Raw genomic sequence first — 24,768 nt, forward strand, 5'->3', positions numbered from 1 at the left:
TAGATTCACTTAAACATCCATTACAGGGCTCCTCCAGCTGCACGTTTCTCCGCTTTGTTCTGGTGCTGCAGCACATTGTAGCTTTATGCTGCTTACTTTGTAAAATCTTTAAAAGCAATAAATAAAAGCGGCCGCTAAATCAGCATTTTGGCTCAACAGGGTCTGTTTTATTTCATATTTCCAAAGTAAAAGCACATGAATGTGCAACAAGTCCAAATAAGAGCGCAGAGGAAGCACCTGAAGGCCACATGTGGGTTTAATTATTCTGAATACAGACTTATCGTTACCCTGAGAGAGAGCCACTATCATTTAACCCTCTCTGAATTGTTCTTATTTATCCTGTGTTGTTATTACAGCTAGACTGCATCACATCTGTCTCTTTGACCAACAACACCGGGATCTGATTGCCTTGCAAGTCCTTTAAGGTCAAAACAGGCCAACAGGTGCTCAAATCTACAAAAGTAATGACAGGTGCACGTCATACAAGTGTTCTTGGTCTAAGGTTATATGTTGCAAGTCAAAAGCAAATTTTCATTCATAAAAAACAAGCATAATTTAGAGCTGAGCTGCTGCACATCTCAGACCCATCCGAGCACTAAATATGACTGTAAAAAGTTGTGTTTTTCCATCTGCACCAAAAATGCTAATTGGCCCCACATCAACTACAGGCTAAAAATAACATACTGTACGGACATATAAGTCAAATAGATTCACAAAAACATACCTGCTGCGGTTGCACATTTCTCCATTTGGTTCTGGTGCTGCAGCACATAGTGGCTCCGTGCTGCTGGATTTATAAAATATAAATAAATAAATAAAAGGTGCCATCAAACAGTCCTTTAGGCTTTGCAGGGTTTGCTTTGTTCTCACCGGCATTTTAAAGTGAAATCACTTGAATGTTAAACAAGTCGTACTTGAAAAGTTTTGAACTCAAATAGGGGCTCAGAAGGAGCACTTAAAGACCTCAAAAGAGTCTAATCATGCTGCATAGAGACGCACTGATACACTGTGAGAGGCATTCAGTCACTTATACCTCTTGGAAATGCACGTCTTAATCTGACTGAATCTGATTTGGGCTTGTTCAATAATGTGACAGTATAAGCACCATGTTTCTTTGGTTCTATCTATTTTTTAGGTAAGTTAGTTAAATTATCTCACTGTGAGTATCATACAAAAAAATGTATATATATATATATATAAAAACATAAGATAATCCTATATATATATATATATATCATATATATCATACAACGTGTCATCCAGTTCCAGCTCTCTATTAAAGCTTTATGAACTTAATGTGAAAAATCGAAACATAAGGCTCCATGTTTTTTGTGGCTGCACCATTGTTTCAATTAAATGTCCTGTTCATCCTCTGATAAACACTTTTTGTGAAAATTGTGCCTGACATATTTGATTTGTGAAGAAAGTTTGGGATCTCTATCAAATGGAAAATGGCTTCATGTCAGGAGATTTGTAACGGCTTACTGACCCACTGGAAGGCTGCTGCTTTTTTAGGTGTTAGTTAAAGTAGACAACTTACCACTGAGACTGGGAGCCATGGATTACTATAGTGTTATTACACATATTATCTTTATTAGGTTTCCTATATATTTTAAATGGATATCTTTGTTTTTAAACATGCACATGAGCTTTCATTTCAGATGATAATATAGTTTATAGTAGCGACAATAATGTCAATTTCATCCCAGTTAAGCAGCTAATACCATTTGACTTGTAGGTCTGTGCCTTTCTCCCTGAAGGCCAGAAATGCATTCATGGAGAACAAACATTTTATTCATGTGCTGCATTCATTTTGGTCTCTTTTGGTTCAGAGTAGCAAAGATGTCTGTTGTATCAGAGATGGTATTTTCTGCATGTTGGGTTCAGTAGATATGGTGAGAGAATAGGGCAGGAACAGTCCAAATGTGAGCCCAGAGGCCTTCCGCTGTTTCCTCTACGACTATGGCCCTCTGCAGTATTCCCCACTGTACAGTACATGCAGATCGCATAGCAACAAAGGCCTGATGTCTGGCCGTTGTCTGTTACTATTGCTTGAATGCCCCCTACATGCGCATGTGTGCGCGTGCACACGCACTCACGTGCAATGCCGTCACCAACACCTCCTCCTACTCCCCCCATATCCCATATGTACTGCCATCTTTCCACCTCATGCACCCCCCACCACTATCCCATAATATTCATGGGTCGTCCATTCCCTCTGCCCCCTCCCCCCTATGTGCACACAGCTCACCGCCCACTCTGCCACCCCCACTTCCCTGCCTGACAACACCACCGCCCGCCATCCCATAATATTCATGCACACGCTCCACACACATTCATACACAGCAGTGGGTTTGGCTCTTTGTTGGCAGAGGAGCCTGAGCGACGCGAGCATGCTCATGCACAGCAGTCATGTTTCTGCCTGCTACCATAATTTCATCTGCACTCAGACTGCTGAGGCAGGTTGCCCTCAAGTGCAGAGAAGTAACAAAGCAAAGGAAGGAGAGAGTAAAAGGTGGTGGGTCACATTTCTGTCTCATAATGACCTTGGGCAGAAATGGTGGTGAAGTCCAGAGTCACTATGAGGCATCATCTCTGAACGAGGCCTATCATCCATCCATCGCTAAGCATCAGTAAGGTCATTTTAGAGTTGGCCCACCTCACAACAGTCTCTCAAAGTCTGCTGCTGCCTCCCACTACAACAGAGGGAATACAAGTCATCTCTATGTCATGCTGAAGCTTTAACAAGCATCTTTTTAGGCTCTGCAACCTGGCTACAGTCAATCAGCACTGGACCATTTCAGCATGATAAAATGTCCACAAAATGGGGGAAAGATAAAGATAAAAAAAAAGAGGGCAAGTTATTTACGAGAGGGGTGAAGGGATGAGCATAACAGAGGCGCCGGACATGACACTGGCCAGCTCATCACCATGGCGTTGCTGTGGGAGACAGCGGAAGACGTCACTTGGAGAAACAGGGGACACAAAGGAGGAATACGACATGAGGAAGACAAAAAAAGGAGGGACGGGGGCCTACAAGAAACCTGTCTGCAGATATAGACAGAGGGAAGTGTGTGTGTGTTGTGTGTGTGTGTGTGTGTGTGTGTTGGAGGGAGTGAGAGTGGATGGGGTGACCATTTATTCAGGATCTGGGTGTCAGAGGGTTCAGGTAAATGGGCCACCAAATCCTGGACAGGGACCGCGTCAGAGTCTGCAAATGTTTGGTTCTGGTGCCGCACCGACTCATCTGATTTAACAAAAGAGCATTTAAGCAGTAAATAAGTTTCATCAGGTGTAACAAGGCTGTAGCACAAAATTAGTTTTTTGGGAATATATTGGTGTGGGATTAAATTTGAATGTCTTCAAAGTTCAATGTATTTATCTGTAAAATTAAGGAAATCACAGTGCTCCCAACCCAATCAGTCAACATTGATAACAGATAAAATACTAGATAAATACACATAAAATAAAACTAGATAACAATAATAACACTAATAGGTTACATACGATTTATATAGCGATTTTAAAGTTCTCACAGATACTATACATACTAGAAGAAAGACAGAAAAAAAACAAGCAGTAAACTCTTTGATATTGACAGAAAAAAGCTGATAATAAAATGAAAGAAATGACTGGAATAAAATGGTGTCGGATAGATACATAAAACAACATAAAAGAAAATTAAGTAAAAACACAGCAGTTATTAATAATTGGTTAATTGAATGAGGATCAGATCTAACAGGTGATAAATTATCATGCAATATAAATATGACATTTTATAAAGACAACAACCTCTAAAACCAAACTGCAGTGAGTCTCTGGCTACCTTAAACTTGCTTATGAGTTAGCTGCAGCTAGCCCAAAAGCTAAAGCCAATGTTCCCCACTTTTTTTATCATGTAGGCTAATTGAAAATATATTTTGGTTCTTCAACATCTTAGTGATTAGGTTTGTAATACCCCAGAAATTAGGCTGTATCTCAAACTAAAAGTAGAGAAAAAGTAACAATAGTTTAAGCTAAACTAGCTAGCTTAAAGCTAACTCTAGCAGGGAAGCAGAATTGCCATTTGGTTAAGCCTCTGACTGAGGTGGAATTTATGCATTTTGATCTGGTTAAACTACATTTAAAATGACATTCTACATTTTTTACAATATAAATCTTTTTATTTTAATCTGTAAATTTAAATGGACAAGAAAGCTGGATAATAACAGAGTTTGTAGATAGGCTAGGCCTTCTGTTATTTACTGTGCTAATAATTCTTTTTCTTTTTTTGGGGAAAGGTGGTGATAATCAACCTACAAAGGCCATATATTAAGGTTAAGGTTATTAAGTTTATATATATATATGTAACACAGTTTGACTAGGTAGCCTCAATGGTTCTATATTCCCCAATATAGAACCATTAAAGCACAAAAAATTGGATAAAATTTGAATTTACATCCTCACCACAAATCTCAGGTTGTGTCATGAATGTGTGGGATGTGAAAAGAAAAATAATAGGTTACTCATTTACAACTCCTACAGCTCATATGAAGAAACACAACTAAAATTGAAATTAGAGCTGCAACACCTATTGCATCTACATAAAAAGATATAGTTTTGTCCTTCCAGATGTATATTGTTCTTAGAAGTGTGACAGATTCTCTGTGACATTACTTCACTGGCTAAACAGAAGGACAAAAAGAGGGAAAACTACCAAATTAACTGTGAAAAAAGTGCACTTGCGTTGAATAATGAATTGTCAGAGTGAATGATTTTCACCAAATAAAGAATAATCATGCAATGTAGGCTTTATGTTATGTTACGTATTCTTCAGTGCATAAAAGAGAAAAACATTGTTTTGGGAATACTATTAAATAAATTCACACTTAAAATGTAATTTCTTTCTTTATTGATGTGTCACAAACCTGCTTTGTTATTCTTTACTGCTTTTTCCTAACCCCAGTGTAACACCCATCCACTCTCTCCTTGTGTCCTCCTTTCCCTACTATCTCGTGATTTATTTGCCTCAGTTCCAATATTTGTCGCCAGTGTGTTTTCTTCCCCTTGTCTAAATGTCATCCCTTCTTCTAAGACAATATAGGGAATGGGAGAGAGGGAGAACGAGAGGGCAAATGTGGGCGAGACAGAGGAAGGGGAGGTGGCGGGGGGGACTCGTAAAATGAGCAACAAAGTTTGGGAAAATTAAACATTAGGTAAGACACTTTTTCTCATGCATATACACATATGTGGAGACAGAAATGCTGCGTCATAGTTTCTGATGGGAGGATTTCTTACCCGGCATCTGATGGACCAATATTCCTGCAATAGTACTTCTATAGAGGAAACAAAAGGCTTCAGTTTGTCTTCTCATAAACTGTTTCTCAGCAGCAAATGCACTCCTGCACACACATTAACATGCATGAATAAAACCGTGGGACAAAGAAACAGCACACACATTTAGTTGTGGCAATCATTCAAAGAGCATTATCTCCAGTGCATGTGCAAAATTTAGGTCTCATGCCAACAAACACAATAGAAAGCATACTTACACTCTTAATACTTACGTAGTACAACTATTATCCTTCCCAAAACCTCCTCCTCCCCTCCCTTCGCTTCACTCCACACCCTGGATCACGCCTGTCCTCTCTCTCCCACCCTCATTCTCTACCTCCTTTATAACCCATCACTCCCATCTCACTGCTCTCACTCATTCTCGCAGTTTCAAACTGGAATGGACCAATTTATTTTTTCTGGTGACCAAACTGAGTTCTTGCTGACACAATGTTTTTGTAAAAATTGAATTTTACTTCTGGACTTTAAGTTTTGTTTTTGGGTCGAGGTAGATCTACAGATATGTTCAATTAAATTGGACAGGTGGACTTATTTTTTGCATCTTAAAGATGAGTTTTGCGTGCAGCTTGTAAAACATTCCTGTGAGCATGCTTTTGCTGTCACTGACAGCACAAGTGAAGAAGCTGATGAACAACTTAATTGATTGAAATTGGGATTCAATTTCAATTTGATCAATTCATTATCAAAAAAAGAAGGGTAACGAAGGATAACTGGATATCACAGGACTATGATCTGGTAAGAATCTGTGTTACTTTTAAAACTGTTTGTACAGTCGTAGAGCTGCAACAGCATCGCACAAAGGTTAAAACTTAAATATTCATGAAATTATTGTTTATTGCAAAGTTCTCTCTAAAAAATGATAATTAACTCACCTATCTAGCCCTTGACTTGTGCACTTGTCATTTCAACAGATATGCGGGGATCATCCCCAGACTCTGGGACAGAAACATAAACCAACACCACAACAAACAAACAGACAGACGGATCGCTTTGACGGTGGAGACGGGGCAGCGTGCTGTCCAAAGACCCAGCCTGACGCACGGAGACGGACAGACAGACAGACAGTCTGATGCCAACTGTCTCCACTGTCAATCTCACGGCACCACTCCTCCTCCTGTTGCTATGGGCAACCCACCCCACCATGGCAACCAACTGGCTGTAAGTCTAGCGTGCGAAGGGAGAAAGGAAAAAGAGGGAGTTTGTTTGTCATGCTATAACTTTTAAAAGATGGTGACATGTCTCTAAATCTCTTTCAGTCGCTCCCCTCTCTCTCTTTGTCTCACTCCTGGTGACCTTTTCTCTTTTCTCTCTCTCTCTGCCTTCTCTGTCTTCTTTGCCTGGTCTTCCCCTTGTTTCCATCCTCTCTAAAACTCTGCCCGGTCGTTACCTCTTCATCCTTTTTGTACTTTCCTTTCTCTTCTTCATGGGCTCTTCCTCTTTCACACCCTCCCCTTTTCTTCATTATGCATTCTCTCTTTTTGCCCCCCTTGCCCAATAATTTCCCTTCCAAAAAAACCTGCTGTAAGTCTCTTCACCACTCCCCCCCCCCCTTTGCTTCCCAGCTCCCTGGCGAGGCTGCCTCGCTCCAGGCCCGTGTCTGGTGCTGCCCCATGTGCGCGGCTGAGGGGGCTGACCCCGGGGCAGGTGGGGGTGTGCAGGGCGCGAGGGGAGGTCATGGAGTCCGTACGCAAGGCAGCCGAGATGGTCATAGAAGAGGTATGTTTAGTCTCAGTCTCTGTCTCAGCGTTGACCTGCAGGCATCTGATGTCATAACGCAATCATTAGAGCCTCCTATCTCAATGCTATGCATGTCATCATCAGTGCCAGCACCAGTTCAGGAATCGACGCTGGAACTGTTCCACCACCCCACGTGGAATCAATGTATTTGGCAGAGTCATGAACCAAGGTATCATCATATTGGAAATGTGTCATGAAGAATTACCTGCTGATAAATCAATACATTGAACAACTCTCACTCGAGGAATTTCTGCATTGTGTGCTCTATCTTGATTTCAGGGACTCGTGAGGCGTCCTTTGTGCATGCTTTGTCCTCAGCAGCCGTGGCAGTGGCTGTGACACGAGCCTGCACCCGCGGAGAGCTGGAGAGGTGTGGCTGTGACAGGAAGGTCAGGGGGGTCAGCCCCGAGGGTGAGCATGGCTACCGCATTAAGTCCGCACTGAGTCACACATTTATATTTAAAAAAAACAAAACTGCTGCTACACTTTTCCCTGGATTAAAACTTTTTAAAGTATGGAGCACTGATGCCTGTATGTGTCCCAGACAGTGACGTCAGGTATTTTTTCATCAGCTGCCACAGTACTGTGACATAAGTTCCACATGTACAGGAGTGTAGCAGCGGAAGATTATAAAAAAAAAAATCCACAATACTGTCTCTCTGTCCAACCGCAGGTTTCCAGTGGTCAGGGTGCAGTGACAACCTGTCCTATGGTGTGGCTTTCTCCCAAACATTTGTGGACGAACCAGAACGAGCCAAGGGGCTTTCAGCGGGGCGACCACTCATGAACCTCCACAACAACGAGGCCGGCCGAAAGGTTGGTGGTCGCAACTCTTTGACGACGCCTCAGTTAATTTTTTATGTCTTTGTCATCTGTGAGATTCCACCTGCACTTGCTTGTATTCACTATTCTCTCATCCTCAGGCCATCCTTCACAACATGCAGGTGGAGTGTAAGTGTCATGGCGTCTCCGGCTCCTGTGAGTTGAGGACCTGCTGGAAGGTTATGCCCCCATTCAGGCGCGTTGGTGTTGTGCTCAAAGAACGCTTTGATGGAGCCACAGAGGTATCAGAAAACAGCAGTCACAAAGAAATGAAAGCACTTTTTTCTATCAGTATCAAAGTCTGTCTGTAGCTCTCTCAACATTGTCCTCCTCTTAGGTCCGCCTGACTCGTATAGGATCCAGGACAGCCCTGCTCCCCCGTGACCCGCTGGTCAAACCCCCTGCTGCCAGAGACCTTGTGTACCTTGCTCCTTCACCAGATTTCTGCCATCTAGACCCTGACAACGGTATCCCTGGCACTGCTGGTAGGAGATGTAACGGTAAGATCATTTTAACAGGGGAACAATCCAGATCATCCAATTTATCAATCACAACAATGACACTAAAATGACGCTGCTCTCCTCTAAAACACACCCAGGAACCTCTCGGCTGGCACCAGATGGCTGCGAGCTGGTGTGCTGCGGGCCAGGGTACAGAGCAGGCCGGGCTGAGGTGGTGCAGCGCTGCTCCTGCAAGTTTTCCTGGTGCTGCTCGGTCCGCTGCCAGCAGTGCAAGAACACAGTCACCATTCACACCTGCAGAGTCTAAGAGGGCTCAAACAAGACCAAACCGGCTGAGCAGAAAGATCCAAACGAATCCATCAGACTGAGACTCGTGAACTGAAGGCGGGATGAGGACAACGTAGACAATGACGCACCTAATTCTCACCAGATTATCTTAAATTCTTGCCAAAGCTAACATATTTTTGAGTGAGGCAATGTGCTCAAAATTAAGTTTGAGGATTCTGTTGTAAAAGCTGCAAAGTTAGAGTACATGTAAGCAATGACAAAGCAGCAACAGTACGCAAGGTACAGACATGCACACAGATATACATGAACACACACTCAGTTAATCTCGCATTTAACTGACAAAATGTTTAAAGCTGTACTTAACCAAAACTAACAGGGAAATATTGCAGCACTTTTCTTGTTTTATGCAAACTATTTGCGTCATAGACTAGCAGGTCTTTGAACATTTACTGTATTTAAAGTTTAGGTTTATTTATTTGTATATCCAAGTCTTTGCTTCACTTCAGCAGACTTCTTAGCAAAAATAACTTCTACTTACATTAGTGTCTGTCTTGTGTTTTGCCCCTCACCTTCATGTGAAACTCTTCTGTACGTCCCTGCACAAGTAGTGCCTTTAGGTCTGTTCAAGAAATCTAATAAATACAGTAGTTTTATCCAAAATACCACAATATGTTTGAGTTTCTTATTGACCGGACGTGTCTAAGATATTGCCTCACTTGAAATTCTTGACAAAAGGCACACAGGTTAGCTGCCAAGTTAAAGGTATCCTGTCCAGTGTTTGACCAAAGGCACTTTGGCCCCGATGTTTTGATGAGTTGGTCCTTGTTACAAGGCTGGGACATGATTTTCCAGGCTTTACATAAGTGAATATGCACGGTTGTCATTCTGAGAAATTCATTGGCTGTTTCTTTTATATTTTTAAAAGCGATTATGTAGTGAAAGCACTTTTACATAGATAGATTATTAGCAATGTGACATATCAAAAACATTGCAATTCACTGGCAGAAGGCAGGTAGAAAAAGGGCCGATAAGTGATGAAAACTGTGCCTAAAATTGGTGTTTCTTTAAGAAGAATAAAATGCATTTAACACATTTCTTAGGCCTCAAAGATTCACACAATGTTTTTTGTGATAAACACTGAATGTTAACATGAGAAAAATACTCCTGAATGTGGTTAACTAGAGTCATCTCTCTTATAAATTGTCTTGCATGCAGCATTCTTCCTCCAACATACACAACAATGGCTTCTTTCCTTGTCTTTAAACCATTTTATTAAAAATATCCTGCGATTACAAACACCCAGAAATTTACTAGCAAAGGTTAGCATCTCAATCTGTATCAAGATTAAGATTTATTCAAAACATCACAACTTAATTTGTTATATTATCAATCGCTCAGTTGGTAGTCTAGCAATAAAAAAAGATCTTGATGAAATAAAAAGTCAAGTTTCAAAATGGATAACTGCTAAGATTTTTCCCAAAACAATTTCACAAAATTAATACAACATACATCAAATGACAATAAAATAGAAATTCATTATTCAACTGAAGAGGGGAAATTGGTGAAACTTGGCTTCCCCAGAAGTCTCTTGGAGATTTGGAAGACAGTAACCTTTACAGACATCTATCTTTATTTGGAATGACAATAAATCTCTGGTGCTTTCATGAAGACCCCAAAGGGTCAGAAAAGAAAGTAAATAGAGAACCACTTAACATTAAGTTGCCCCTTTAAATGAATTCATTAAATTTGACAAAAAAAAACTTGATGTTTAAAGTGTTTCCCCATTTTTATTTCACGACACTGGATTTTAAAGAACAACTAGGCCAAAATGAGTAAAACACAGTGGAGGTCGAAGTATAAACTATATAAAAGAATGTGTCTTTAAAATAAATGGAGCAACAGTGACAGGCAGGGGGGGGCCCGCCCCACCTGGATATTTGTAGAGAAAACACTGCAATTTCTAAAGGTTTTCAGAAAAGGAGATCGGTGACACTTACTGCATGCTGAAGTTTTGCTCCCACAGCCTCTTTCAAAGTTTATTTTCAAGGCACAATCAATGTACACGTGTTTTAGAATAAGTCTCAATGGCATTTGTACCTCCCTTCCCCTTTTGGTTTGTCCTTTTTTTTTTCATTATGGCCATTGATCTTTCTCATGTTTTGATTCACCCCACCTATTTCTTACACTGTTAGGTCTCCCGTTGTTGTTGTTCATCTATAGAAGGAGACACTTTCTCTTGGTTTTGGTCTCAGGAGGCTCCAGTGCTGCCAGGATGGCCTCGTCAAACACATTCTTAAGTCCTCGCTGGTTGCAGAGAACAGAAATCAGGACAGAGAGCAAAAAGTTAAATATGGTTATTATAGGCTTATTTATCAAACACTCTGTTGCTTTCAATTCAACAATTTGATGAAAGTTAAACAATGCCCCATACCTGTGTTAGAGCAGAGCACTCCACGTATTTGACAGCCTTGAGCTCACGAGCAAGCTTCTCTCCGCTCTCGGGATATAGGGGCCGCTGTTTGTTCTTCGCCAGCTTCTCGATCGTGTTGCTGTCTTCCCGCAGATCCATCTGTGTGCCCACTAACAGGAAGGGTGTGCGTGGGCAGTGGTGAGAAATCTCAGGAACCCACTGGGGAAATAAAAGATATTAAGATTAGATCCACGTATTCTTCCTTCCAGACCATGTTAGGACTGGGTACCACAATACTTTTTGGAACCAAATGAATGTGTTTGATGCTTGAGTATATATCTATTGGGTACTGAAAGGTAGCACTTAATGTCTGGTCAGATTAATATTGTTGTTTACTTATCAGATAGTTCCTGATTTTCATCAACATATAGCCAACTTCAGACAATTTTGTTTATGCAAAGAACATTCTTCTGCAGATGTTTGTGTTTAGATGGCATGTAATATTTGAGAACGTTGGCTTGTTTGTTTATGAAAAAGAGTATAAAGAGTAAAAATGGATATTTCTCAATGTCAGGAATCATAAAAATCATCTTTTCAGTACCGGTACTGTAACAAAGGGTATCATATCTGCTCAAGTATCAGAAAATTCAACACAATCCTCAGCCCTTGTCACATCTGTAGCGCTGACATGTTCAGTAGAAAGTTAATCTGCAACTATTTTGATAATGGATTAATCTTTAAACAATACTTTGGGTCTGTTGGTCAGACAAAAGAATACATAAAATTAAGTCAAATTAGGGAACAAGGAAATTGTGATGGACATTTTCTTTCTCCTAACATTTCTTATACAATTTTTTTATGATTAAATTGATTAATTGAGAAAATAGCTAATCAAAGATGAAAATAATCCTAACCCTACATGACTGTCAAACAAATTCCAGCACTTGAGACTCATCTAACATAACAGTCAAGGTCATGTTTTGTTTTTTTATCAGTGAAAAAAAATAAAAAAAAAAAAAAAGATTTAAAAACTGACCTTCTCCTTGACATTTTCAAATGATGACGGGGAGACGACGGAGAAACATACAAGGAACACATCTGTCTGAGGATAACTGAGAGGACGCAGCCTGTCATAATCCTCCTGACCTGTGAGAGACAATCACAAGAGAAACAGGGAAGTTGTTTACCTGTTTTAAAATGACTGAAATAAAAAAAAAGATATGTTCACAAACATTCTCCTTACCAGCTGTGTCAAAGAGGCCGAGTGTATAGGGCTCTCCCCCAATCATCACTGTCACTGCATAATTGTCAAAAACCTTTAAGAATACACACAAAAAGACAAATATTTGACAAATATTCAAATGCAGCATGTTAGATTTCCATTATGAAGAATTAATAAGAGGATAGAGCACTTTCTAAGTCGATGTGCTGAAGATATACTGTACTTTTCAACATGATTCAGCCTTTATTAAATCTTCTTACCGTAGGCACATATTCTGAAGGGAACTTGTTGGTTGTGTAGGAGATCAGTAAGCAGGTCTTTCCTACTGCACCGTCCCCTACCACTACACATTTTATAGTTTGCATCTACAGAGATAAAGAGAAAATAGGAAAAATCACAGGAGAGTCTACAAATACCGCACAGTACATCAGACAGTTAGAGACCGAGAACAGCCAGACACTGAGAGAGGAAGTAACCAAACATTTAGATTTACAGGCCAGCCAATGCTACGACTGGCACTGACAAAGAGCTATAAATATAACAGTTTGCAACCATTTTGCAGTCGTTGAAAGTAACTATGTACATTTACTCAAGAGCTGTAATTTTGAGGTAGTGTATGGATTTTAATGTCACATTTAAACTCCTCCACTACAAGGGAAATATTATATTTAAATTATTAGATTTTTCACTCATTTATTTGACAGATAGAATTACTATTTGGTTACTAGTTAAAATTATCTCTGCCTTCACTAGCTCCAACATTTAAAGGCTGCTTGCACATTGATACATCAGTAAAAAAAAACAATATTTTAATAAACTACTTAATATGTTTTTGCTGCCTAATAAGTACTCTTACTCCACTAAAATGATCCTGAAGCAATAGCAGATTAAGATTTTAACTTAATAAAGTATGATGTATTAGTACAAGTTAAACGGCCCCAACAGTATTTGAAGCAGTTAAAAATCAGCTTAATTCAAACCAGCTACAACATTACATTGCTTCTCACAAGATTATGCATCAAAATCAAATAATACACAGTAGTAGTACATTCACATGGACCGTTTTTTTATTAAAAGAATAATAGTAGACGTATAGAAGTATGTTTCGCTAATAATACTTACATATTGTTACATACTTTGTAAACAATACAATCAAGAACTAAAACGAGATCTTATTGAGATAGATAGCTTTCTTACATTGTATTAATGTATTATTGTTAATAATTATATTGTTTTAATCAATAAAAAACAAAACCTAGCTAAAAACAATGCAGTCTAATACAACAGTCGTACAAAACAATCCTCCTTTTAATGAAGGTTATAAAGTTTAGTTCCCGTGGAAACTGTTTTAAAGCGGTGTCGATAGTTCCTTTTTATAGCAGCCAATTTTACATGTCACGGCAGGGTAAACATAGGTGTAATTGATAAAAAATAAATTATGGTCCTATTCTGTTTAGTGTGTCAAAGCCGTTCCTGTGAAACAGCATGTGCAATGCAAGGACCATGGTCCACCTAAATGGAACAGGGCCATATTAAAGTAATAAATGACACCCTGCATTGATATGTTGAAATGGCTGCTGTAGATAGAGCTTTTTCAACTTCAGGGTCATTTTGGAGGATATAGTTTGTGGTGCTGTTGAGCTGTATTGCGTAATTTATACAGAGAAGTAGTTCTGCTATTCAGCCATTGATATAAATGCAGAAGACAATTAATGGTTTAATCATATGCAGGTGTGAAAGCCAACCAAATATATATATTAAAAACACACAAGACAGGGCTAGTATCGATTGTAAGGAAATACAGTTTATCACTTACAAGCTTGGAACTTGTTTGATATTGTTATAAGCCATTTTTAAGAAAGAAAAATAAACTAATTATGATTATTAAGGGGTTTTTGTCCTCGGATGTTGTTGTATTTTTAAGGTGTTAGTAAAAAAATAAATTAGACCGGTTGAAGAATTATCAACATCACATAAGTAGAGCTATGCTTGTTACTACATGCGCGTGCAGGAGCGTATTGATGACAGTGGATCACTTCCGCATAGACGACATACCAGAGATGAAGCAGAGGAAAGGCCCATCAGCCCGATGTCACTGAGAAGCGGATACTAACAATACTTCCGCTAAATTAAATAAGCAGCTCATAGGATAAACTAATGGTTTAAACTTTGAAAACCTTCGGATATCGCTTGGATTTTATAAATTATAACCAACAAGAAAACGAGCTGTTCAAGCTGAAGTAACGTGAAGTTAATGATTGTACCAGCTCAGATTGGTAAAGTGGGGAAATGAACAGTGTCAAGTATCAGACGGTTTCCTCGGTTAGCTTCTTTACTAAAACAAACAAGAGCTTATTACATAAAGAAAAAAATGAATTAAATAACATAATCAGCGGTGGAAACAGACAACAACTTCATAAGCAGGTTTGTGTTGGCCAACACTAAATGAGGCTTCATGGCTCGGAAACTTTAACACCAGGCGAATTTATAAACACAATCACACGCGTTTCGTCTCGGTAGGAACATTGTATTGTTACAGCGACGGCCCTATATGTTTGCCGCTGTACAGTTGATTATAAATAGTTATTTCAGACTCTTTTTCTAACTCTACTCACCGTTTTTCTTCGGACAGGTTAGGCGTTGGTTACATCCGGGTTTGAGGGTCGAATTACTTAACGCGCAGCCGCAGACCAGCCGAGCCACACTGACAAATGTAGGATCTGTAGGATAGAAACACCGCCGCCTGGTGGACAGAATTGCACACAGCAGGTAATATTTGTATCTATCTATCTATCTATCTATCTATCTATCTATCTATCTATCTATCTATCTATCTATCTATCTGTCTGTCTGTCTATCTATCTATCTGTCTGCCTGCCTGCCTGCCTGCTACCTACCTGCCTGTCTGTCTGTCTGTCTGTCTGTCTACCTACCTACCTACTTACCTACCTGTCTGTCTGTCTGCCTGCCTACCTACCTACCTGTCTGTCTGTCTGTCTGTCTGTCTGTCTGTCTGTCTGTCTGTCTGTCTGTCTGTCTGTCTGTCTGTCTGTCTGCCTACCTTGCTATCTATCTATCTATCTATCTATCTATCTATCTATCTATCTATCTATCTATCTATCTATCTATCTATCTATCTATCTATGTACAGCATGCACATATATCCTTTTATTGCCAAACGCTATTCATGCACTGGCGCACACTGTACCAAATATATGTGACGTGTATAGAGATAGTTTTCTGTTATGGCAGTATTATGGCTACATGTTTCAATTTTATTTAGTTTAGATTGTTTTCACTGTTTCGCTGCACATCTGCATGTTATTCCTCTTGTATTTGTTTTCTGCACAGTGTTTAAGTATATCAAGAACTACTGAAAACCAGATTCAAAGTCCCTGTATGTGTCAACAAAATTGGCAAATAATGGTGATTCTTATTCTGAATATGTTGTGCTTTGATAGCTCATACAAACAAATTTGAAATCAACCAAATTATCACAAACAGTGAAACTGGAGCCTTGGACCTTGTGAGGGTGTGGGCCTCGGGACCAGATGCCTGTTTCAATGGTTTAGAATCCGGCCTTGATAGGCCTTTTTCTCACAGAAGTATTGACAAATCACAGCAGGAAAAGCTTATGTGTAAATGATACAATTAATGATGGTTGAATAATTGCATTCATTGGCTTCAGATTCAAGTCTTGGCATTGTTTATGCTGGATGATTCAGCCTTTATTAAATCTTCTTACCGTTGGCACATATTCTGAAGGGAACTTGTTGGTTGTGTAGGAGATCAGTAAGCAGGTCTCTCCTACTGCACCGTCCCCTACCACTACACATGTTATAGTTTGCATCTACACAGATAAAGAGAAAATAGGAAACATCACAAGAGAGTCTGCAAATACTGTCATGACTTACTGGGATACTTGAATAGATTGGTGCCATCGATTGCCATATTGCTTCCTCTAACATAAAGTCAATATGCATCCTATAAAAAGGGCCTATTGTTGAATACTGCTCTTTTTGGCATCTGTTATATTAGTAAACTCAATTTATATAAAATATGATGAATCATGATGTGCTTCATTTGCTGATTTATTCTAAATCATGATATACAGTACCAGTCAAAAGTTTGGACACACCTTCTCATTCAACTACTTTGAAGAATCTAAAATTTAAAACATATTCTGGTTTGTTGAGGATTTGTTTGTTTACCACATAATTCCATATGTGTTCCTTCATAGTTTGGATGTCTTCAATATTAATCTACAATGTAGAAAAAAATTAAAATAAAAATAATAATTGAATGAGAAGGTGTGTCCAAACTTTTGACTGGTACTGTATAATTTAGCCATTTATTTATTTTCAAGTGATATTTGTATTATTTATTGTTATTTTATATACTGCCATATGTTCAGGTTGGGGGAAGGTTCATTTATGTATGTAAATTGTGTTAAATGTATAAAACCAATAAATATACAGTACCAGTCAAAAGTTTGGACACACCTTCTCATTCAACTACTTTGAAGAATCTAAAATTTAAAACATATTCTGGTTTGTTGAGGATTTGTTTGTTTACCACATAATTCCATATGTGTTCCTTCATAGTTTGGATGTCTTCAATATTAATCTACAATGTAGAAAAAAATAAAAAATAAAAACAAAGAAAAACCATTGAATGAGAAGGTGTGTCCAAACTTTTGACTGGTACTGTAATTATAAAAACATTGCTATGAAAGTCTCCAGGGAAATATCTTATTTTGAAAAATAATGGGGCCGGAAGTTAGTGTTGTTAGCTCCGATGCTAACTTCATGGTGGTGGTGCTTCTCTTTGTCAGAGGACTGACTTCCGTTTTCATGTTTGGTCCAGGTTTCTGGAATTTACTATCTAGTGAGACTCTGGGCCATCTCTTGCTTTGAGTAACAATAATTGTGATTTGGTGTTTTCGGGACGGAACTAATAAAAGGAGCTCCTCTTCAGCCTGTCTAGAGTTTGAGTCCGTCATTTGATTTTATCCTTGAAAACACGACTGTTTACCTAGCTAGCTGGCTAGCATCAGCCAGCTGAGTTAAAGCACCTAGCATGTTTCGGTTCTTGAATGACGTTGATGACGACCCCTACATGATGTAAGTACTGACATTAATATCATGTTGCAGGGACACTGTTAGCACCACGTGTTTTGCAGGAGGGTTGAAAAGGTCCATGTTGGCATGCTAGGTGCTATTTCTTCCCCTGTGCCTTAAGCAGGTACCTAACGTTACTCCAGCCAGCTGTGGGGGCCTACAGTGGTCCACCATGTTGGATAGACAATAACAGAAAAGAAGAAGCTGTCAGACCTCTTAAGCATTTGGTCAACCAATCAGTAGCTGAAATGGCCAATTATCACTTCTCGTAGGACTTCCCGTTGTTTTCCAATTAACTCTGAGATTGGGATTTCGTTAATTGATGGCAGGTGGCAATTATTTACTTCATCTTTTACATCACGTTATCTTAAGAGTAATAAACCCACATTTGACACAATCCATGAAACCATCCTTCTGTTTGCTGAATCAATGCACATTCAGTGGCATGCACAAAAAAAAAGTGGTTTAGGGTCTGTGGATCAGTTAATAGACTTGCTGCACAAACACAGGCATCTTTACTATTAGTTTCAAACAATGCAATCATATTGCCACTTTGGTGGCCCTATTTGGGGTCCTTTGGGGCTTAAGCATATACACAACTGGTCACACACTTAGCAACAGCCCCCTTGATAATGTCAAAACACCATTAAGAGATTGTCAAGGCTGCAATTTACAATTATTTCTGTTATCTGTTATCTCCCTCGTTGATGAATCCACGTGTGAATAAAATGTCAGAAAATAGTGAAAATGCCTGTTCTAATTTCTTCAAATATCTTTTTTTGGGGTGAAAAATATATTTTTTGAGATATCAAAAATATATTTTTCGTCTCACCAAAAGTCCAAAATCCAAAGTATTCAGTCTACTATCTGTATCAAAGAAAAGTATCAAATCCTATATCCAATATGAGAAGGTGGAAACAGCAAACACTTGGCATTTTTGTTCAAAATTGATCATCTAACTGAATAATTGATTAGTTGTTGCACATCTTTAGTGAGCTCCTTTAACGTTCTTCAAAACAAAACTAAAAGAACAGCATAAACAATTTTCAACTTGAGAACCTTAATTGATTAGTTAAATAATAGAAAATTAGCCTGCAACAATTTTGAAGATCTGTTAATCATGTAAGTCATTTGTCAAACATTTGTCTGTTTAGAAGTTTTTGTTCTGGACATCTTTTTTTGTAGACTATTATAAATGTATTATTATTAACAATTACATAAAAAATGAAATTAACAAAGTAAAGCAATATCTTAAAATTAAATATAATAATCTATAATTTGTAAAATTATAATTTAAATGTGTAAATATTTGATAAAAGAATAAATAAACGAGAGTAAAAATCTGACTGGGCCTTTCATACCAACCTTCTGTACTCCACAGTTTGCAAAACATCGTTCTATGGGCACTTCCTAATGATCCCACACATCCTATTCTTAAATTTGACAAGCTTACCCCCCCGTCAGCTTTCCTCATAAACTGTATGTGTCTATTCCCCCGGCTTCACCGAGTCCATCAACAAAAAAATCCCCAGAAGTCAAAGTGTTTCAGTGAAATCTGTGATTTCTTCCAGGGATCCATTTGCAGCTCACAGGCAGCAGATGAGGCTTATGTTTGGACCATTCGGCATGGATCCCTTTGCTCTCACTCCCCAAATACAAGCACCCCGTGCACCACGCAGACAGGTAACTGTCCGCCATGTTGACAGGCTGTATTCATGTGTTATGTTTATTTGATGTGTATGATATCCATATAAGTTTATCTATTGTATTTGTTATGTTTTATTGATTTGAAGATGTACATTTTTTTCTAGGCTGGTCCTCTGGCCCCCTTTGGCATGATGGGAATGGTGAGTAGCAGCTTCTAAGACTTCCTTCAATATCTTCAAAAGCAGAACAATTTTTTATTTATTATTGCAGATAACACATGTAACCTTCTATGAAGTGACTTGACAGTGTGATCAAAAAATGAACTGAGCTTAAGGTGGAAAGCACAGTATTGATTGAAAAGTGACTCCAGGTATTCTGGTTGATGATAACATGAACCAGGGTTAGGTCAAGTCTAGATTGGGTTTTCAAATAAGGTTGCGTTTACAAGAGTTTACCTGGATGGACTTTGTTAGTGCACATTGCACCATGAGATGAGAAAAGACGAGTCTGTGGAGTCCACAAAGCGTGTTTCATGCATCTTCTTGCTCTCAAAATGAAGTTGTGTGGCTCGAAGGTTGAGCCTTGTGACACTGAACTGACAACTAATAATGTTGTTTCAGAGATGTACCAATCTGTTTATACTTAGTGTTTCATCAAATCAGATTATAAATCATCTTACTTAAATTTGTTTTGCAGGGTGGAGGGTTCATGGATATGTTTGGCATGATGGGAGAAATGATGGGAAACGTGGTAAGTAGCTCTGTAAACCAACTTCAGAAAATAATTACCTCAACAATTAAACCTTTGTCTGAACAGTACTCCTTCTATTTACCCTTTATTATTTACTTCTTGCAGGAAAGAATGTCCGGCTCACCCAACTGTCAGACGTTTTCCTCTTCAACAGTGATCTCCTACTCCTCTTCGGACGCGGGGCCTCCTGAAGTTTATCAGCAGACAAGTGCAACGAGAACGGGCCCTGGAGGGGTGAGAACAACTTTATTAACAGTTGCTGAAATGGTCATGATACACCTGAGGGGTGCTGATTAGTGCCAGATAAGTAGACCTGATTTCTCTCCTCAACCTCCAACGATAAGCCTGACCGGACATGTTGCCTTCATGCTTTCTTAGTCCAGGCGGGACCGTGGCCTTCTGGACTCATAACCCATGAAATCACCAGTAATTGTAGTGACAACAAATAGATCATGTTCACCGTAAACATCATAGTTGTCATACAAACATCTCACTCTGAGTTTATTCAGAGTGCAGAGCATCCTGCTTGTTTTAGTAAACCGAGTCGTCACTTTTCACCTCAGATCCGTGAGACGCGACAGTCAATGAGGGACAGTGAAAGCGGCCTCGAGCGTCTCGCCATCGGCCACCACATCGGGGAGCGTGGACACGTAATGGAGCGTTCACGAAATCGCCGCACTGGAGACCGCGAGGAACGACAAGACTTCATTAACCTTGATGAGAGTGAGTCATTGAGCCAGAAAGTGATTGTATCGGGATGGGGATCCACTGTTCTTGTTAGACGCCGGTCATGCTGCAGTGACATGAGATATATGTAGTTTGCTTAACGACCTGCCGTGTGTTACTGCCAGCTGATGCCGGAGCGTTCGATGAGGAGTGGAGGAGGGAGGCAGGAAGATACGTCCCCCCGACTGCCCGGGCACTGGAGTACAGCCGAGATCGACGGGGGGGAGGCCAGCAGCTGGCCCTCACCGCCCCTCCCAGCTCAACGTCCCCACCAGGCCCTCGGCACGAGTCCCCTCGGCACGAGTCCCCGAGACACCGCCAGCCCCAAACCCGTCCGCGTTACGACTGGTGAGAGGTAAGAGTGAGTACTTAGTGCAGCTTTGATTCTCAGGCCTGGATCAGTCCAGTCCAGCCTCAACTGATGGGTTCGGGGCATTTTTTGCATTATTACATGTACATTGTTGTAGTTTATGTGCCTGTCGATAAATATAAAAAAATTGCAGTTCAGAAATGAAATCTCTTTTTTTTTTTAATACTAACATTGTCACCATTGTATTTTGAGCATTGACTGCTTCTTTATTGCTATAAAATGTCCTGCTCAATTAATTTAATGGTCATAATTCCTTAATAAGCTAATTTGAGGAATTCTATGCAAAAATGTACGTTATATTCATGATTTATTATGTTTTGGCCAATATAATGGTATGCATGTTTTCAAATCGTCAATTATCAGATCAAAATGGGCCTTTAAACCCCAGTATCAATATCCAATATCAACGAGTCAGGCTTATTTATGTTTTTATCAAAGTACAGGAAACAATGTCATGGTTTTATTCCAGTTGGAAACAAAAAGAGGACAAAAAGCTGCAGAAAGAAGAGGGACGCAGACAACATTTTGTCCACATTTGATGCCATAAAAGTCAAACAAGTCAAGTCAGTTCTATTCATAAAGCCCAATAACCCCTCTCTCGTTAGATTCAAATACGAAAAAACTTCCCAAAATAATCGTTAAAGGGGGAAATATGGAGAAAATCTCAGAAAGAGCAAAAGAGGAGGGATCCTTAGTGTGAACAGAATAGACAAAGGTAAAAATAACAGTATGAACCATTAACCAGGAAGACAACATTTTGGATCGTTAACATATGAAGAGTATGGAACAGTGTGAGACTCCTACTGTTATACGCTGGAAAATAACAGTTATATGCGTGTTGCACTGTGTGAGAAGAGTCTAATGAACTCAAACTGAACTAGTGGTGCAGCTGATCATAAAACTCATGGTTCGGATCGTAGTACGGATCAGAGTCACAGACTGGATCAGAACAGAAGAAAAAAAGGGAGCAAATCTAACTTTATCTATATTATTGTTTGATTATAACAGCTGGTCTACAAGGCTCCAGACCTTTTTTTCGCCACTGTACCAAAAATAATTTCAACGACTCTGAAGTCTGTAAACATCAAAGATTCTAAATGTTATCCTTTTACTTTGTTGTAGTCACCTAAAGTGTTTTTCCCCTCATACACACACACAATTCAAATGATAAGGAAATGAAAGATTGTATTTTTATTGAATAAAACAAATGTTGTCATTAGTAGTTTTAATTATGTATTATAATCTGTTTAGAGCTAGTGTAACAGGTCATAATTCATCTCTAATATCTATTTATGTTGTTGTGAAACATCTCATTCAAACTACTGGATTTATTCAATTTTCTCATCTACACTACATTTTACAAAATGACATGTGAACACATCATGATAATTTTATAATTTACCTTCTTCCAATACTCATTTTCACAGAACAGAGCCTAAACGCACCATAATGTAAAAGAACAGAACCTTTGTTCTCCTTTTGTCAATTCAAATACGGATTGGTTGATTACATGTAACATTATCAGAGATATGCGGCTAGAAAAGCATAAATGATGTTACCGATCGTCGGTTAAACTTTATTTCACACTGTGATACATTAATCTTAAACTGTGTAATTAATCTGCTGTTCATTTGCGTGCCGAACCGTGAGGGGGGGGTCGGTACGGATCGCGGATAAACAGTGGTCCTTTACACCACTACACTGAACAATATTAATTTGAATCATGTCAGATTGTAAGATGAATGTGTGTTTAATACTAGCGCTATAATCTAAGTGAAAGGGGAGAAATGGTTCGCAACAGCCGTCCCATTGTGAGAATTTGTTCTTAATTTTTTTAATACAGTTGGAATTTTGATATAAACTGTCTTCGAACACCAAACCGCTAAATTGGCTTATTTTGCATGTGTCTCTCAGTGTAATTGTCTTTAGCATATAAAAAAATAATTCAATTGAAATCTCTGTTAATTCCATCCTTCTTTTCTGTCTGTAATTTGTCTTAACAAACACCGCGGCCTTGGTTTTGTGTCCCTGCAGGTCTCACAATTGGGCGACTAGATGGAAGATGTTGAGGGAAGATTTCCCCGATGCTGTGAACCACGCTGAAGATGGAAGTTGATGATCGTCACAACTGCCCGTCGTAAATGTTTGTTATGACTGGACTGTCTATTCATGAACAACATACACACACACACCCAACAAAACCCCACATGCTTGATAGTTACATTTACAGTTCTCCTTCTCCATTGCTACACTCAACACACACACATACACACACACACACACACGCACCCACACCCTGCACCCTTGTGTAAACATGGGTATAACTACACTCTTTATATATACTCATTCTCAAAACTTGACATGTGTTTTTGCCCACTGCACGTAAGTGCTACAGTATACAGTACATTGATCTGCTGTACAGTCCATTTTATGTTTGTGAAGACACTAGTGTGTCAGTGAATTGAATTGTATACTGTTATCCAATTAATCTAACTAAATAAAAGTTCATTAAACATTGTTAGATAATTAAAAATCGAGTCTCTGTTGTGGTTGTGTTTGAGATGTAATGCCTTGTGTAATAAATCATGGAGTGTTTTCTAAAACCGAATCGCATAACTTATCAACGTACAGCTTCAAAGCAATTCATATATTCAACTAAATCTGTCAATTATGGGTCATTCTTTGCTAGTCTGTGGTTGTATTCAGTTATTTGTTCTCTGCAGATGAAGAGTGTGCAAATCTGTAAATCTGCTGCTTTAGTTCATTTTTGACAAATTTGCTGTATGTATTTTTCCCACTGCATGTGCATTTATCAGTACGCTCCCTCTTCCCTGTGCCACCATGTCTGCTGGTCATGTGACATCCAGATGGAGCACACAAGTGGAGCAGCCAATGAAAACCCTCTGTTTTGACAAATCACTCCCATAGCAGGCTCCCTGCCTGCCTCCTTCTGTCTTCGCTGTATCTTTAATTACATCCAAGACTATTTTTAAAATGCACGTCCTTCCCCCCCCCCAACATGTGCCGCTATCGTCACCTGTCTACCTGTCTTCCTGTCTCCTTTTATCTCTGTCATTAGATCTCTAAAGTTCTCTGACAAGGAAGCTTGTTTTGTGCATCTGTCTTTTCTTAGATGTACCCTTCCTCACAGCTTCTTTGTTCGGATATATTCTGCCTGTCATCCACATCTGAAGCATTCAGATGCTTGTTTCCATTTTCCCAGCAAAGTGTTACTTTCCAGCCATTTGTTTGCAGGATAACAGCACTGCCTGGATTTGGCAACAATCGCATATTAAATGTTAATGTTAGCAGTTTCCTGGGAAAATATTTGCACACGTCATGAGTGCTACTGCAATTTGTTAGCCGGTGAGCAGATGTACACTCAGCAAGCAGTGCCAAAGAAATGACAGGACTCATAGGAAGTCAGGAAGACAATGTTAAATGCAAATATAGTCCATTAAAAAAGGTTACTGTGCAAATCATAACATATATTTATTTATTTTATTTTATTTTCCTGCAGCTCCACTAAAAGAAAAAGAACTGCATGTAACTCCTGCTGTTCTACTCTAACCTTCTCTCCCCTCCCCTCTTCATCTTCCAATGACTCACACGCTCCCCCTCCCCCTGTGTGTCATACGTTTTCACCCCTTCTCCTCCCACCTCCCCGTCCCCCTGTCTCTCCCTCTCGTTCGCCCTCATCCGCTCACTTTCTCCACTCGCCTTCAAACACGCTGCAGGTAACGTTTAAAAAGATTGATCTATTTCTTCATTCCCTCCATCCCTCTAAAACCACCTCCTTCCTCTCCTCCTCCTCCACCTCATTTCCTCCTGTTCTGTGTTTTCTCACCGCCTCATCTCTCCATTGGTCCATATTCTCAGTC

The 24,768-nt window shown here is 39.4% G+C and overlaps 3 protein-coding genes across 4 annotated transcripts; 2 read left to right on the forward strand and 1 right to left on the reverse strand.

The window, feature by feature from the left end:
• Positions 1-6,403: 6,403 nt before the first annotated feature.
• On the forward strand, positions 6,404-8,789 carry wnt4b (wingless-type MMTV integration site family, member 4b). The gene is made up of 8 exons (XM_054621652.1): positions 6,404-6,492; positions 6,897-7,050; positions 7,156-7,240; positions 7,351-7,482; positions 7,745-7,887; positions 7,995-8,135; positions 8,231-8,393; positions 8,492-8,789. Exons 1-8 carry the CDS (start codon positions 6,404-6,406, stop codon positions 8,659-8,661), a joined length of 1,077 nt encoding a protein of 358 aa, XP_054477627.1. The 3' UTR covers positions 8,662-8,789.
• A 1,104-nt stretch (positions 8,790-9,893) lies between these two features.
• On the reverse strand, positions 9,894-14,966 carry cdc42l (cell division cycle 42, like). Its single transcript, XM_054621683.1, has 6 exons — positions 14,890-14,966; positions 12,535-12,639; positions 12,296-12,368; positions 12,089-12,198; positions 11,074-11,271; positions 9,894-10,946 (listed from the first exon to the last, which is right to left on the reverse strand). Exons 2-6 carry the CDS (start codon positions 12,637-12,639, stop codon positions 10,857-10,859), a joined length of 576 nt encoding a protein of 191 aa, XP_054477658.1. The 5' UTR covers positions 14,890-14,966; the 3' UTR covers positions 9,894-10,856.
• mlf2 (myeloid leukemia factor 2) lies at positions 14,959-23,450 on the forward strand. Of its 2 annotated transcripts, none has more exons than XM_054621670.1 (8): positions 14,959-15,043; positions 18,966-19,077; positions 19,206-19,241; positions 19,738-19,791; positions 19,897-20,025; positions 20,355-20,514; positions 20,643-20,872; positions 22,922-23,450. In XM_054621670.1, exons 2-7 carry the CDS (start codon positions 18,994-18,996, stop codon positions 20,867-20,869), a joined length of 690 nt encoding a protein of 229 aa, XP_054477645.1. In that variant the 5' UTR covers positions 14,959-15,043; positions 18,966-18,993; the 3' UTR covers positions 20,870-20,872; positions 22,922-23,450. The 2 variants fall into 2 exon arrangements, with proteins under 2 accessions (XP_054477645.1, XP_054477644.1); XM_054621669.1 differs by lacking the exon at positions 14,959-15,043 and adding an exon at positions 17,093-17,397.
• Positions 23,451-24,768: the final 1,318 nt, after the last annotated feature.

The sequence above is a fragment of the Anoplopoma fimbria genome, chromosome 20 (genome assembly GCF_027596085.1).
Source record: "Anoplopoma fimbria isolate UVic2021 breed Golden Eagle Sablefish chromosome 20, Afim_UVic_2022, whole genome shotgun sequence".
Taxonomy (NCBI): Eukaryota; Metazoa; Chordata; class Actinopteri; order Perciformes; family Anoplopomatidae; genus Anoplopoma; species Anoplopoma fimbria.